Source organism: Onychomys torridus, chromosome 9, assembly GCF_903995425.1.
Source record: "Onychomys torridus chromosome 9, mOncTor1.1, whole genome shotgun sequence".
In the NCBI taxonomy this organism is placed as follows: Eukaryota; Metazoa; Chordata; class Mammalia; order Rodentia; family Cricetidae; genus Onychomys; species Onychomys torridus.
The window spans coordinates 37,003,882-37,020,402 of record NC_050451.1 but is presented as its reverse complement, the minus strand read 5'-3'; the positions used below and the strand labels follow the sequence as shown (position 1 = coordinate 37,020,402).

The 16,521-nt window shown below is 44.1% G+C and overlaps 1 protein-coding gene across 3 annotated transcripts; it reads right to left on the bottom strand.

Moving 5' to 3' along the window:
- Window positions 1–3,075: 3,075 nt before the first annotated feature.
- Cdkn3 (cyclin dependent kinase inhibitor 3) lies at window positions 3,076–15,542 on the bottom strand. 3 transcript variants are annotated; one of them, XM_036199453.1, is made up of 8 exons: window positions 15,446–15,542; window positions 13,427–13,509; window positions 12,625–12,680; window positions 11,968–12,012; window positions 8,467–8,689; window positions 6,261–6,292; window positions 4,811–4,914; window positions 3,076–3,288 (listed from the first exon to the last, which is right to left on the bottom strand). In XM_036199453.1, the coding sequence occupies exons 1-8, from the start codon at window positions 15,452–15,454 to the stop codon at window positions 3,202–3,204; spliced, it is 639 nt and encodes a 212-aa protein (XP_036055346.1). In that variant the 5' UTR covers window positions 15,455–15,542; the 3' UTR covers window positions 3,076–3,201. The 3 variants fall into 3 exon arrangements, with proteins under 3 accessions (XP_036055346.1, XP_036055347.1, XP_036055348.1); XM_036199454.1 differs by lacking the exon at window positions 11,968–12,012 and having other exon boundaries at window positions 3,102–3,288; window positions 15,446–15,516; XM_036199455.1 differs by lacking the exons at window positions 8,467–8,689; window positions 11,968–12,012; window positions 12,625–12,680; window positions 13,427–13,509; window positions 15,446–15,542 and adding an exon at window positions 7,913–8,285 and having other exon boundaries at window positions 3,102–3,288.
- Between the last annotated feature and the right edge of the window lie 979 nt (window positions 15,543–16,521).

The window sequence follows — 16,521 nt, the reverse complement described above, 5'->3', positions numbered from 1 at the left end:
CACCCAGAACCAAAGGACGGGTCATTGGCAAGATATGTCTCCTCTCAGGCTAGGAGCTAGCATGGAGCTCACCTCTGCCCCCCATATTGTGAAGATATATCCTAATGCATAGAAAGGACGTAAAGTTGTGTGTGCCTTTTTAAATAGTGTTTCTAGATGTAATTACTGGAGAGTACCTAGTGATTTCTGTGTATCTCTCTCCCTGCAGGGGAGGCTCTCATTGTAAGTGTGACTATAAAACTTGACCCAGCCTGTTCAAATGGTCTATATTCAAAAGTATGTGTATGTCCAACCATTTGTCACTTAATATCCACAGGTGTACAGCTCAGTAATCACTCGCAAGTCAGAAGTTTGCGCGAGAAAAAGTATTTTAGAGGACAAAGAAAACCGTTGCTGTGCTGCCCAGCCTTGTTTATGAGTGTTCACCCTGCTGGAAGCTACTGAGAAGGGAGTTTCAAGTGACTGAGGTCTTACTCAGACCAATTGATTTGTGACCAGGGAGCAGTTAAAAAGTATCTGATGCCAGGTGGTGGTGGCGCACCCTGTAATCCCAGCACTCGGGAGGCAGAGGCAGGCGGATCTCTGTGAGTTTGAGGCCAGCCTGGTCTACAGAGTGAGATCCAGGAAAGGTGCAAAGCTACACAGAGAAACTCTGTCTCGAAAAACCAAAAAAAAAAAAAAAAAAAGTATCTGATATGGCAGTATCGCCTAGGAGATGGTTCTGAACGAATCTTCCAAAGCGACGCTTATAAGAGAAAAAGATCTTCTGTCGCTGGATGTATTCACTGGACTTCTTAGAGCCTTTTACTGAGACTGAAATTCAGAAATCTCCAGCTAGTGTCTGAAGGGAGTGTGTAACAGCTGCTTGTTTACTTTGGGAAGTAATATTAGCCACGAGGCCGTGAGTCTGAGGTAGAGCGAAGGGTTTGCTCTGCGTTCATTTTCTTGATACAAACTGTAGAAGACACAAGCATGTGGACATGCACAGCGGTATCTCCCAGATGTCAGTGTTATCATACAGTGTTTTATCTAAATACTTAAATTTGTTTCTTTATGCTTATGCATTCTGGGGAAAGAAGATTTCTTAAATGGATTGATAGCTTAGTAGATCCTAAAACTAAGAAAAACATGGAATCATGAAATGTCGTTAGCATGTAGTTCATGGTTTGTTAAAACCTAAGCTGGATAGTGTTGTGCCACTGTCCAAAGAAAACTCCTCACACAGCCCTCCCTTACCTTAGGCTTGCTCAGTTTGCGTTTGTGTATTTAATAAAAAACTGCCTCAGATACTCCTTGTGTAGTGGCTGGGTAGTGGTTGAGTCTATGTGATCTGTGTGCTGATTCAAATGCAGTTAGCTTTGGTATGCACAAGGACTCTAGATTGTCTGCTTTTGTTCCCCCAAGGCTTTTAGGTTTTTTTCCTTTTTTATTGAGCTGAGGATCGAACCCAGGGCCTTGTGCTTGCTAGGCAAGCACTCTACCACTTAGGGTTGAGGATTTAGCTCAGTGGTAGAACCCCCATTGCTTTTAGATAGGTCATATACTTTGGGCAGAGAAAATACTCTCGTGAGAATGTTGACATTGTACTTTTTTGTTTTACAAAACAGGGTTTTTCTGTGTAACAGCCTTGGCTGTCCTGGAACTCATTTTGTAGATAGACCAGGCTGGCCTCGAACTCACACAGCTCTGCCTGGCTTTACTTTCTGAGTGCTGGGATTAAAAACCTGTATCACCACTACTTAGCTAGCATTACACGTTTTTAAACTTCACTACACAAGTATATTTCAAGACCAACACCCATGTTTTCTTGTTGCAAATAAAAGTTTTCCTGTATGCTTGGTGTTAAAATAGTTTAGTCAAGCATTTTGAATGTAGGAGTTTGACAGGTACTTACAGTGGGAACTGAGAGGTTCCTCCAGTCTTCCCAGGTTTCCTCCACTAAGTACTCAGGAATAAGCTTTTTATTGGAAAGGAGTGACTGTAGGACTTGTTTGCCAGTGTCTGGGGCTGGGGAGCTGGTCCTGTTGATAGAGTGCTTGCCCTGCGAGCCTGAGAACCTGCGTTTGGTCCTTGATACCCATGGAGGAATCTGAAGTATACTTGTAATCCCAGGGCTGGGAAGATGGAGACAGGAAGAGTCCCAGGGCTCACTAACAGTCTAGTCTACTTGGCAAGGTCTAGAAAATGAGACCCTATCTCAAAAAGCACAGTGGACAGGTCCTGAGGAACCTCTGTTCTCCAATTTCAGCGACTGTCTAAAACTTTCTGGTGCTATGATTTTAAAATTGGTTGTACTATCAGAATTAGTTGTAATTGCAGCCTGTAGGGAAAAAAAAAGTTCCTGGATTAAACATTTGATACTAGTAGTATATGATTCTCCCATCTTTCTCGGTATTTTTTATAAGAATCTTAAATTCTAGAAGCTGCTTAGTTGTGGTGGCGCATGCCTTTAATCCCAGTACTTGGGAGGCAGAGGCAGGTGGATCTCTGTGAGTTCGAGACCAGCCTGGTCTACATAGTAAGAGCCTGTCTCACAAAATTAAACGAAGAAAAATCTTAAGTTGTGCATAGAAGCACTAGGTTGTCCCCATGGTGGTGGGGTGCGCTGGTGCTGTGGGAGGGAGTTGACAGAGTCCCTTATAATTCTGCAAGCAGTGAGGTAGAAAAAAAATTTCAGGGGGGCCCTAAAAAGCTTTTTAAAAGTAGTAGTGTGTGAGAGATGGCTCAGCGAATAAAAGCACTTGCCACCAATCCTGATGGTTGAGTTTGATCCTGGTACCCATGTGAAGGAAGAGACCTGACCCCACACTGCACATTGTCCTCTGACCTCCACAGGTACACTATCATGATTGTTCCCACACACACACTCGCTGAGCACAGGTGTGCATACAACACTTCATTCTTAGAGACAGTCAGATGAGGCCAAAGTGTGGTAAACAGAGATACCCCAGTGTTTCTGATCCTCCTTCCCTGGCGTCCTCTAGGTAAGCCAGGACAGCCAGTGCATTTCCAGAAAGACAACTGTATGCCAACTCTGCTGCCCTCCGATGTGCTGAAACGGCGAATTCATGACTCAAAGCTTTCGGAGTATTGGCACAGAACATTTATATTCAGGATGGTAGCACTAGTAGTTCGGTTTCAATACAAACTATGCTAGAGAACTTGGAAACGTCACACGTAGTCATATATTTGAAATCTTCATTATCTTGACACAGATCTTGATAGTGAATCTCTTGATGATAGATATGCAGCTAATTTGTCCCGGAACTCATGAAGATAATTATATTGCTGAGAAAAAGAGTAGAGAAATGTTGAAATGCACTGGAGAAAACTAGGACCAGAGCAGACCCCATACTTGCTAAGACCAGGAGGCGGTGCTGGCGAGGCCCGGCGGGAGGGCCAGGGGCAGAGGTGAACTTAAGTAAGAAAGCTGCCCTTGACAAAAGGCAGCATGGAATTCACAAGGGGGTTTTATAGGTCTGTAGAATGTTTCCTTTGCTGCTGGGACTAATATTTAAAGACTCTCTGGCCAGTGTGGAAGGGCCTACTTTTTGCTTGTGTTTTTTTTTTTTTTCTACTGAATATGGAAGGAGGCATTCTTGGTAGCAATAGTGACGTAATATAACAGGTGAGATGTACCTGTTGGTAGAAGCCCAAGCTACTGGTGCTTTTGATGACAGTCCATTTGGAATAATTTTCATAAATAAATTTAAAAACCAAACATCATTATACAGATAAGCTAAGTACGTGCTTTGGGCGGCTTATTAAAGTTTGAATGTCTTCCCAAAAGACAGCTCTGACAGCCACCATTCATGATAGTGAAACCCTGATCGTGCTGGCTTCCCTCCGGAGAGGTGGGGAGGGCCATTAGCTACAAAATGTTCAGGTGATGAGCTGACACCCACATTAGTGTGGGCTTCATTCTCAGTGACAACAGAAAACGCAACACATGTGTAATGCATACATATCAGACCGGGGCTTTGTTTGAAAGAGGAGAGTTGAACTTCCTGAATTTGAAGTATTTGATACTAACAGAACAAAGGGGGTTCTATTTTCAGAACCTGTATAGAAAAGTAGATCCAGTAAGGTTTACTTTACGAACGACTGTATTTAAACCTTGAGAAGCAGGGTGCTTGATCTGATGGGTTAGTATAGTAATCACGGTACTTGATGCTGAGTCTGGGAAGGCAGACTCAGACCACAGGCAGCCTAAGGGTGAGGATTCATAAGTACCCACGCTGATGACAGCCTAAAGCCGAGACAGAGTACCGAGACAGGAAGGCAAATGAACTTCAGAGATGTGCACAAACAGCGCCATCTGTGATCTGTCACATCCTGTGTGTTGCTGCTGCCTTGTTTTGAAGTGTTCGGGAGAATGGAAGGCATCTGGTATCCATGGCAACGGACAATAATATAAGCACTGCTGTGCAGTTTTGATACTATTCATCAACATTTCATGGCACAGTAGGATCTCTGGATAGGTTGGGCTGCAAATCTACCCAAGAAAATGAATATTTACAGTAGCCATTTCCTGACGGAGTGTGAGCATCAGCCCCAGAGCTGACTGGGACAGGGCTGAACAGTCACAGATCCCACAGATAGTGAAACACAAACTTTAACATCATCATTTTGTTCAAAATTCAGTGGCTTGTGCAGACACCTGGGCTGCATTTCAATGTAAACGTAAACGAGAAAACCATTTAGTGCATCATGGCTTTGGCATTTCAGCTTCAAGGCCCTCTTGTACTCATTTTTATTATACTGTATTTGAAGAGGCCGCCACAGCAGATGAGAACACTCCAGTTCTTACCTTAATAGTCTGTATCGCCCCAGATCCTCTGAGATCTCGAAGGCTGTCTATGGCTTGCTGTGGTGATACTGAGTCAGACAAGTATAGGAGGAGGCAAGCAGCTACTGAGAATGTAACAGAAAAATAATGGATTATTAAGAAACTGGTTTGGTTTTGTTGAAAAGAGACTAGCTAGCCAATCAGGTGTCTGTTGTCACAGCAAACTGTCCAGTGTGATTGCTGCACGGAACTAAAAGACCGCTTTACCCTGCACTCCTGAGGTTAGCCTGGTCTTCGAGTTTAACATGGTCCATACTAACTGCTTTGCTGCTCCGAACACTGGCTTAGACGTTTCTGTGTGAACATGGGTTCCATGTTTCATGTACAGGGCTAGGAGTAGAGTTTTGAGTCATGGTAACTGTGTTGCCATGGCAGAGAGACAGTAATTGAAGAGCACTTGCACTGTCTTACATCCCCAACGGCAGTGCCCAGGTCCTGTTTCTCCCAGGGCTCACCAGTTCTTTGCATTTTTACACACCGCAGCCATAGATAGCTGCGGACACTGCTAGGCATCGTTCTCATGTGTGTTTTGGGGAGACGTTTACTCAGATCGTCTGCTCACTGTTTAGTTGCCATGGTGGTCTGTCTATAGGAGTACTCTATGTATTCTAGATGTATTCCCTCACCAAATACATGCTGTCGTCCCCCTCCCCTTTCCGTGGACAGTCTTGTCATTTGACAGTGTCCTTTCATCTACAAAGGCTGTTGTTAATTTGGATCTTGTTTACCCTGTTTCACAATAAAAATAACTTACTACAGTGAGGCATTTCTAGAATTTTTTTGGCAGCACACTTTGGCTGCTCTTCTAGAAGTCCTGAGTTCAATTCCCAGCAACCACATGGTGGCTCACAACCATCTACAGTGGGATCTGCTGCCCTCTTTTGGCATAAAGGCGTACATGCAGATAGAGCACTCTAATACACAAAATAAATCAATTAAAAAATTAATATACAGTAAGTATAATATTGTTGCTGTTTCATATTTGTTAGAAGTTTGAGCAAGGGTCTCACTGTACGCCAGCTTGACCTTGAACTCACCATATAGCCAAGGATGGCCTTGAACTCCTGATCCTACCTCTGTCTTCAGAGTGCTATGGTTTTTATACTTAGGTCACTCAGATATTATTTAGCTTTTTCTGTCAGTATCATAACACTTCCATGGAAAGAACATTAGAAAAAACAAGACACAGGTGCTAAGACTTACAAGCGACCCCCCCTAAGCCAGCCGAGGACAGTTGGCAAGCCCACCCAGGCTTCCCAGGAAGAAAGCAAGTTTAAGGCTTTACTCCATCCCCGAGTCTTGGTAAACTTACATTGTCCTTTCTTTCCTTTAAATATAAAGTGAGATAAGGTCCCCAAAAAGGAGTTTGCCTACTTTGAAGTTAAACAGTCAATGAAAATAGATTTCTTACCAAGACAAGACCTTCCAAGTCCTCCGTAACAGCTGAAAGGCAAAGAGAGTTTTGAAGCGTGTCCATTTTCACTCTATCCCAAGTTACAGCTCAAGACTCACTCTCCTCTGCCCACTGTTACCTCTCTGACACCCAGCACAGCACCTTGCATACACAGAGTAGCACTGCGGAGTTAATCATCCCAAAGCAATGTGTGCTCACTCAGGTTGGGAGGTATTCTTAATACCTGTAAGGGCCAAAGAAGGCTGCCTTAGTGACTGCTGAACCTCATGACCTACATCTGAGTAATGGAGCACTAAACAGGATTCAAGGCTTTTTTTGTTTTGTTTTGTTTTTTTGAGACAGGGTTTCTCTGTGTAGTTTTGGTACCTGTCCTGGATCTCGCTCTGTAGACCAGGCTGGCCTCGAACTCAGAGATCCGCCTGGCTTTGCCTCCCAAGTGCTGGGATTAAACCACCGCCCAGCCGGAATCAAGGCTTTTACCTTTTAGGTAAAACCTGAGTGGTTCTGGACCAAGTGCCAACCACACAATGATCCTTCATCTATGTCAAGCATAGAGGTCTCAGATCACAGAGGGTTAGAGAGGACCAGAATCCTGAAACTGGCCAAGGTCTTTGGGCTTGCCTTTTTTTTTAAACCTTTTACCTGTGAAATGTACTAATAATAGAACCTATTAGCAGACCAAGGGCTGCATGAGGCAGTCTTTATGACGGGCTTAGAACACAGGCCAGCAGGGAGTAAGAAGCCAATGAATGCTAGAGGAAATGACCTAGCACTGAGAAGATGCCAACAGTCCTACAAAACTGCACTTTCCAGGAAAACAACGACCAACCATCAAAGCTGCACAGCATTGGCTTTAATCATTTACAGAGCATCGGCTGCTTTTATCTTATGGGAGCCTTATTGGGGTCCTCCCAATGCAGGACCTCACACCCACCTATCTACTTCCATCTCCGCAAAGTAGAGGTTGCTTTAAAACTTGAGAAAAAGATTTAGTATCTGTTGGAAAAATGGGCCTTAAACATTCATGTTTTCGTAGCTGCACCCGATGCTATTTTGTAAATACTTACAAAGAAATTTAGACACAGTTGTGTATTTGCATTACCCCGAGATGGGTCTGTTGTTTTGTTTTGTTTTTTGAGCTGAGGATCGAACCCAGGGCTTTGGGCTTGCTAGGCGAGCGCTCTACCACTGAGCTAAATCCCCAACCCCGGGTCTGCTGTTTTGTAAGAGATTCTGCCATGCCAGGCTTTTTACTTGGGTGCGGGGATCAAACTCAGGCCCTCCCACCCGAGTGGCAAGTACTTTATCAACTGGTCTACCTCCTTAGCTCCTTAAGTCATATTTTAGAAGGCTGCTTACTGTAGGGTTTTCTTTCCTGTGAATTTTGAAAGACAAGTGACTTCATTGCTATGAAAACTGACAGGCTGAGGTGATAAAAATAAGACGGGACAGTGCAAGAACAATGGTACGACTTCCTCTTCCTGTAAGCGGGCTAAGGTGACCTGTGAAGATGGTTCACTACTCGCTTGACCCAGAAAACCCCACAAAATCATGCAAATCGAGAGGTTCAAATCTTCGGGTTCACTAAGAACACCCGTGAAACTGCCCAGGCCGTCAAGGGTGTGCATAGCCGAAAAGCCACCAAATACCTGAAAGATGTCACTTTGAAGAAGCAATGTGTGCCTTTCTGGCGGTATAATGGTGGAGTCGGTAGGTGCGCCCAGGCCAAACAGTGGGGCTGGACACAGGGCCTGTGGCCTAAAAAGAGTGCAGACTTACAGAGCTCATTACAGGGCCGGACTAACCCGTACAGGAGCTCCCCCTGCCACATCGAGATGATCCTCACTGAAAAGGAACACATTGTTCCGAAGCCAGAAGAGGAGGTTGCGCAGAAGAAGAAGATATCCCAGAAGAAACAAAAACTTGTGGCATGGGAATAAATTCGCATAAAATAAATGCAGATAAAAGTAAAAAAAGAAGAATGGTATAGTTTTTGGTGGAGGTAGAAGGAAAATGCTTCTGTTCTTCATAAACGCTCAAATCCACTCATTGCGGTAATGGAAGTATGCGAGGGCTTCCCTCTCCCAGGGCCTGTGCTGGCACTCTCCTCCTGACAACAGGAGGGCGGCCATGGCTGGCCAGTGGGAGGTGTCATTTTGACTGGCATGTTGCGGGTGTGGTGCCCAGGGAGAGAAGAACATACTGTATCAGGGTTTTCCGGTTGCTCTTAAGGCAGGTGGCCAGCTCCTCCATGATTTCCCAGCAGCTGCCTATGTCAGGAGTCCCTCCATCTGGGATTGGGTGGTGATGGGTGACAATTCCAGACTGTTGGTACAGGTCCAGAAGGTTTGGGACTCTATATTTTGACAGCTCCCCTCTGGTGCAGAAAACAAACACATCTTGGATTCCGTAGCTCTTCAGTTCCTCTGCCAAGGCACACACAGACGCACACATAAAACAGGGCATGTTGAAATACCGACAAGAGAGAATATGGAGTCATGTTCTTCAACCAAAGTAATTAACTCGCGAGAATTCGTAAATCTGAAATAGCTGATGAAAATACCCGAACCAAAAGCCGATTAGAATTGGGCCAGATTGATTTATAAGTAAAATGCCTCTGAATGAATTTCAAGACAGGCTGATGGGATTCTTTTCTTTGCAATAAATACTGCCTTTAATAATTAGTATTTAAACCCTTGAGAAGGAAGGATAACACCATTTTTAAGTTGTTGTTTCCATGAAATCAGCCAAGTTCACTCTCATGCTGCCCTTCATTTGGGGGCAAGCATTATCAACTACCGACAGCTGAAGCTCCTGTGTCCTTTCCCCAGATCTGCACTCTACCACACCAATGTGGATTTCCTTTTATAGACCAGGTCTTGAGAAAATAAGACATTAACTGCACTAACCCTCCATGGTTTAGCTCTTTTCATAGTGTGAACCAAGAAATATTTCTCTAGGACTTTTTTTTTTAGACTGGAACTTAAAAAAAACAAAAAAGATTTCCTTTTTAAACTATGTGTATGTCTCTGTGGGGTCTGTGCACATGTGTAGGTGTGTGGAGGCCAGAAGAGGGCAAAGGGTCTCCAGGAGCTGGGGCTACAGATGAGTAAAAGCCACCCATGTGGGCTGTGGGAACTGAACTCTGATCCCCTGCAAGAGCAGCACCCACTCACTAGCTTCTGGACCTTCTTTATGGCATATTCATTCTGGATTATTTAGTTCAAAATAAATAATTCCAAGCCCCAACCTGTGGATATTTATCTATCCAAGTACAAAGCCTTTGCAGTTGAGATGTAAAACATAGACCTTATTTTAAAGACAAAGAGAATAAAGATAGAAATGATCATCTTACTAATAATATGCTTGATGGCATATTTCCTTTCACGTGGAGATAATATATGTGATATTATATATGCTATTCCTAGTATATATAACATATGGATATGTAAAATAGGAAAGTAGAATAGAGATTATGTGGAGAAGGAAGGACCTAAAGGGAGACTGAGGAAAGGGGGGATGTGGAGGGAAGAAAAAGATGACATATGCAACTTATATTTTAAATATACACATACTTAACCAGACAGGAAATCAGAGGGGGACTGCCTGGGGGGAGGAAGGTAGATGGTGAGGTGAACATAAGCAAATATAATAAAGTTGTAATAAATCCTATTATTTTGTACACTAAAAAAAATAAGATAAAAATGATAATTTGCTTTCTGCTTAAAGGCTGATTAAATGATGATGCTTAGAGTACATTAGATGAATTATTACAATTGATTTTGCATGTTTTAACTTTTTTGTTTTGTTTTTAGAGACAGGGTTTCTCTAACAGCTCTGGCTGTCCTGAAACTCCCTTTGTAGCCCAGGCTGGCCTTGAACTCAGAGATCCTCATGCCTCTGCCCCCGCCCACTCGAGTGCTAGGACTAAAGGCGTGCTCCACCACGTCCTGTGTTATATTTTAACTTCTTTAGTGTGGCAGCTAGAAGGTGTCATCACACACAGCTTCCATCTGTGGCTAGGATGACACTTCTCAGATAGCAGTTGTTTTGTTCTTTAAGCCAGGGTCTTGCTGTATAATCAGGGGGCCTGAAACTTGACATCCTCCTGCCTCAGCTTCCCAAGTGCTGGCATCATAGACACATGGACCATCAAGGCCCACTGAGTCTGATCTTGATAAAACGATTACATTTTTACAATTGTAAAATAATCTTAATAGACTTAATAAAGCCTTCGAAAGAGGGGATAATTTCCTATTTGTCTTCCATACACACTAGACAGAGTCTAAAATATGGTGGCTTTCAGATTTTCCCAGAGGAAGTTCTGGTCTCCTACCAAGAGTTTCGATCTGTTCTATATAATGAATTCTATGTGTGATTTCATTGTTAATAAAAAAAAAAAAAGATCTTCCTGTTATTAAATCCACCAAATAAATAGGAAACCCCAAAATGTTTGAGATTAGCTTTGAACCAACGATTTAAATGGTATTTGCTTATGCCCTCCAAACAGAACATACAAGTTATTTCCTACCATTGTAGGTATACCTAAAGCATAACATGTTTATAGATACCACAAGGGTCAATTCAACTATCAGTCTCTTTTTTGTCCTTTTTGTTTTTGAGACAGGTTTCACTGTGTCTCTCTGGCTGGCCTGGGGCTTGCTATGTAGACTAGGCTGGCCTTGAACACAGAGATCTGCCTGCCTCTGCTGGGATTAAAGGAGTGTGCCACCACAGCTGACTTGCTTCTCATCTTTTTGATAGGTAAGAAATAAAGTACACCACACAACCTAAGTCAGAAGCTCATTTTTTAGTAAACTGTTGCCTTGCTTGCTGACCTTGACCTTGATATCCTCCCTATGCTAATTCCCTGCTGGGTTCCACCCTCTTGAATGCTTAAGGGTTCCTTGTCTGTATATCCTGCATATTGGGCATTAACAGCTTAGATGCAAGATAGTAAAACATCAGTAGCCTTTGGCATTCAAAAAAGACAAACCAAACAAAAAGAAATAAAGTACATTAAAACTACCAGAACATTAACCTACCACATCAAGTAGGACAAACTAATGTGACCTAAAAAATTCTGTATTGGTCAGAATCAAACCGAGTGTCGATACTTCTGTGTGATAAGGCTCTTGGTATTATGAGTAGGTTACAGTATTCCAGCCCAATCAGGATAAAATATAGTGCAATTCACAGCCGTCACTGTCATATAATGTGTAGGTAGAATGTTGGGATTATGATTAAAGAGTGTGGACTGCAGTGGCAAGAGCATCCAAGAGCAAAGAAAATGGCTTAAATTGCCCACCTGCACGCTGGCTTCAAACTGCATCTGACCAGGAGTGGACAACTTTATTGCTATCCCAGGCCTCCCAGCTCAGGCTTGGTTCCTGCTACCACGGTCAAGTCTGCAAGGAACAGTGTGTTCCAAGACATGGGCACCGCAATATGCCAGTTTTCTGTTTACATACTTTACTCCCTTGAATGGACACATTCCAACATCAGACACAGTTTACATGTGTAACCAGAATCGTGAAAAAACAAAGTTATGTTCAGATAAATGCTGAGCCCTTGGGCCCTCTTCACATGCAAGAAGTTCACAGTTAGAAATGTCATAAAAATCTATTTTATATATGGAGAAGAGTTTGACAGAGATTTTCAGACTTAACAAACTAGTAGTAGGCTTTTCTCATAGTGAACCTACCTGTATCTTTTTGAATATTTCTTCTAACATCTTTAAATTTACAACCTATAGATAAGGCAAGTTAAAAAAAAAATTACTTGGGGTTGTATAAGAAAGTTTATTTGAATACATACAAGCCACTGTAGAAAGTCATTGCACATGGCTATTCATGTTTCAATTCCATTTTACACGTACATATTCATTTCTTAGAATCTTAGAGCTGTAGAAATTCGCAAATTCCACCAATGGAAGTCCTAAGGCAGGAGCTCCTGACCATGGTCTTAACCTCATTTGTACCTGGGCTTTAAATCTCATTAAACTAGGTCAGTCTGAAATGTAGCCCTGGGTGTGGAGGGTGTTCCTGAAGGCTTCCAAAGGCAAGCGGCCCAGCACCAGTCTTTGAGATGTATTGCGGACCGCACCAAGCAACCTGTCTGCTCATAAAAATCTGCCCTATCGCCGGGTGGTGGTGGCGCATGCCTTTAATCCCAGCACTCAGGAGGCAGAGGCAGGCGGATCTCTGAGTTCAAGGCCAGCCTGGTCTCCAAAGTGAGTTCCAGGAAAGGCATAAAGCTACACAGGGAAACCCTGTCTCGAAAAACCAACCCCCCCCCAAAAAAAAAAAGAAAAAAAATCTGCCTTATATTAATAGGAAGCCAACTGAGTGTTCTTACCTACCTGGAAGAGCACATAAGCCAAGAAACTGAGAACAGTTCACTCGTGACAGAGGCAGCCTGTGGAGAAAAATGTACCAAGCTTAGTTTTTAAAAAGCCAGATATGGAAATTTAGCCTACTCAACCAGAGTGTCTGCCACAGAGGAAGGGTGTGTTAACATTTTACAGAGGTCGCAAAACACCAGTTATTAGTTAATCAGGTGGGGAGCAAGAAAAGCCTCGAATGATTGAAGGAGGTTTGGAAAGGGGACTTACATACTTCAATGCCATTTGTGTCTTCAAAGAGCAAGCTCTTTTAAGTTTACCGAAAAGGTAATGACTCCTAGATCTCCCACAGGTAGCACCAGTGACCCAGTGGTATTGTATGCAACCCAAATGCTTGGGACCAGGTGTTTTTCAGAGCTCAGAGTTTAGGGTTCTAGAATGATTGCACAGACTTGACCAACTGAGCATCCCAATCTGAATATCTAAAATTCAAAATGCTCAGAATAAAAAAAATCTTTTCAAGTGCCAGTGTGATTCTCAAAAAGCTGTGGATTGGGCAGTGGTGGCGCACACCTTTAATCCCAGCACTCGGGGAAACAGCCAGGTGGATCTCTGTGAGTTCAAGGCCAGCCTGATCTACAGAGTGAGATCCAGGACAGGCACCAACTACACAGAGAAACCTTGTCTTGAAAAACCAAAAAAAAAAGAAAAGAAAAAAGAAAAAAAAAATCTAGAGTTAGCATAAGAGAATACTGGTTATTTTCAATTACATGCATTATCTTGCCCAAATAAATACCTTAGCCCTGAAATGCTAACATACCATGAAATTTGAATTGGAGTCTGTTCATCTTCAATAGGCTCTTCGTCTGAAGAATCAAACTCACTTGCTTGTATTGAAATGGGCTTCAAAAGAGATATTATATTAAATCACTTCAAGGAATATTTGCATATGATTTTCACACAGTCTACCCGTGATTAAACACCCAATGAATTATTATCTGTGATTTTTTCCCGGTCATTGATCTGGACTATCAGAGAGACTAGCAATATCAATAACAAATGATTACTGTTGACCATATGATCAATCACAGCACTGTATGGTGGGCAGAACTGGACTTGGACCAAGAGAAGACTATCTGGCTCCTGGAACTGACCCTTGGCTAATCTCCGACAAGGCCTGAGTTCACCCTGGCTCAGTTTTCCTCAACCCTGAAGTGCGATTTGCCTGTTCCTTTTCAAAGGTTTCTTGGACCTTCTGCTGACATGTCTGGAGAGCTGAAGCCCCTGTGACACGCTGTCTACCTTCAGGATAGCTAAAGTGACAGCAGTGTGCACAATTACAGAATGGCCAAAGTGTCACAATGGCAGAAACCGCGTGCTGGGGAGCGGAGGGGATGACTAGCCATGGAGGGAGCAGCAAAGGGTTCACAGCGACCATCAAGCCAAGCTCTGAAGAAACTGCAGGTTTCTAAGTAGACAGGGAAGTTAAAGCAGTCAGTGTGAAAATTCACCAGGTATGAGGGTGCAAGCCTTTGATGTCGGGGAGACGCTAGGGCACAAGTTCTAGGACAGTGGGATACATGGCCAGGCTGGCTCAAAAGGAAACACAAGAGAGCAGGTGGGTGGAGGATTGTGTATTCAGAAGAGACAAAGCCCCTTCTGAAAAATAATCCCATACAGCCTAGCAAGTGGGCGGACATACATGAACAAGCCTCCCTTCGTCTTTATGAACCACTGGATTAGAAGAATCCAGGTGGACTGTACGTGCTGATCTCAGCAGGTGCAACTCAGTTCTGGATGCAGCACTTCTAAATGGAAGAAAAAAACATCCCACATCATTCCAGAATGTGACTGAACCACCACTTCCCAGGCAGTGCTAGACAACCCAGGACTCCTATATGCCAGACAGCGGACCAGAAAGCAGGCAGACCTCAAGAGAGGAGGAAAGAGAGGGCTCGCTCCTTGTATTCAGTTCCTCTATACTCAGAGATCAGATCGCATATTCCTCTTCTCTGGGGACAGTGGAGTTAGAGGCAGGAGTGAAGGACAGCTAACATCTCCTGGACACAGGACTCTTAAGAGTAACCAACTAATGGGCTGCTTGACTTCCGAGCTCTTCTATAAAGGTCTTGGCCAGAGGAGCGCATGACAACTGACGTAGGCTATGGATTGGTGTTTCTTTGGACTGCTCTTCGGTATGAAAACCAACGGAACCCAAATGAAGCCTTTAAGTAGCGTGTTAGCTGTGAGGTAGGAACTATAGGTCAGATGGGGCTTCAACTCCTGGCTAGAACCTCTCCCCCCAACCCCCGAGGAAAAAAAAAAAAACAGAACCAAAACCAAAATCCAAAAAACCCAAACCAAAAACCAAGACTTGAAGCTTGTGTGGCCCATTCACTCCATCCCTCCTAGCTAAGTGTGGATAAATCTTAACAGGCTAGACGTCCCTGCTTTCCCAAGCCCAGGGATTCTGACTGCAGGGAACAGGATGCAGTGCCAAGAGGACCCCGAGGGCGGGTGGCGGTCGTGATGTCACCCACACACCGGGCCGTGACAAGCCTTTGAATTTGAGGCATCAAGCCACCCACAAACCAGGTTGTGACAGCCTTTGCATCTGAGGTTTCAAGCTTACGGGCTTGGCCCTGTCTGGCAGGGATGTCGTGAGCCCCCGCAGGCGGCCAGCCAACCGCAGTGCCCCTGCTCCGCTCCTCTCCACCTCCCCCGCGTGCAGAGCGGTTACTGTGAGGATCGCCCCGCTGCTCGCCCAGCCACGCAGCCGAGGCCAGCCAGCGCCTGTCCCTGCGGCGCGGCTCCTTCGGGTCCCGCCGGCCCCACTCACCGGCTTCATCCCGGGCCGCGGAACGCCGTAACCAGTGCGGCCCCCTTCGCAGCATCCGCGTCGCAGCCCGCGCCGAGTCCGTCCCCCGTCAGCCCATTGGTCCATCCGCGTGGGAGGTGGCGCGGCGCCTTCTAGCAACCAATCATATCCTCGCTCTGTTTCTTACTCCGTGCCCTGGATCAGCCTTTAACTGCTCATTGGTTCGGAGGAAGTCTTTGAAAGACGCGCGGGAGGAGGGCCCGGGAGAAAGTGGATTGGCTGGAGGGCTCCGCCCCTCAGCCAGTTGGGGGCGTGGACGTAGCAAGGGGCGGGGCGTGGATCTGTAGAGGCTGGTGATCTGAGATTCAAAAGATTATAGTTCAAGGTCAAGGGCAGACTCCTGTGGGACCAGAAAAAGTCTGTGTTGTAAATGAACTGTGAAAACCATAAGCCAAAGAATCTTCCTTGTGCAGGCAGGGCAAGTCTATCTTTTGTAGTAGTCAGGCTTTCAACTGAGGGCTATGGAAGACAATCTGCTTTGCCCCAAGTCTAGTAACTTAAAAGTAAATTACATCCCCAAACATCCATAATAGTGATTATCCAAATATCTGAGCCCCTGGCTCAGCTAGGTTGATGTACAAAATTATCAACACAGAGACCTGCTGGGATTTTCTATAGACAGGGAACACTTGTAGATTTCTGCTTCTGTATTGATTGCTTATCTCGAAAATCAAAAGTTAAGTTAGAACAACAAAGCAATAAATGCTACTTTATAGCTCTTTTCTTTTCATGTAAGCCTGCTTCCTTAGATGATGTTTCAGTAGACATAGGGAACTAGGTACCACTCACCACAAATTTACTATTGGTCATAATACAATAGACAAGAGCCTCCATGAGGGTATATAGTTCAAAGAATCATCCAGCATTTAAGTGCCTATATTCTGATATGTGACTAGATAACAGGCTGTTTAAGTACAACAGCTTTGCAAAATTTTAAATAAATTTTCATTCATTTCACAGAAGACCAGAATGGCCTGTGTGAAATTGGGAAATAGGTAAAGCGTGGCTGTTAGTGTCTGCTTCCTCATAGTTTTTCT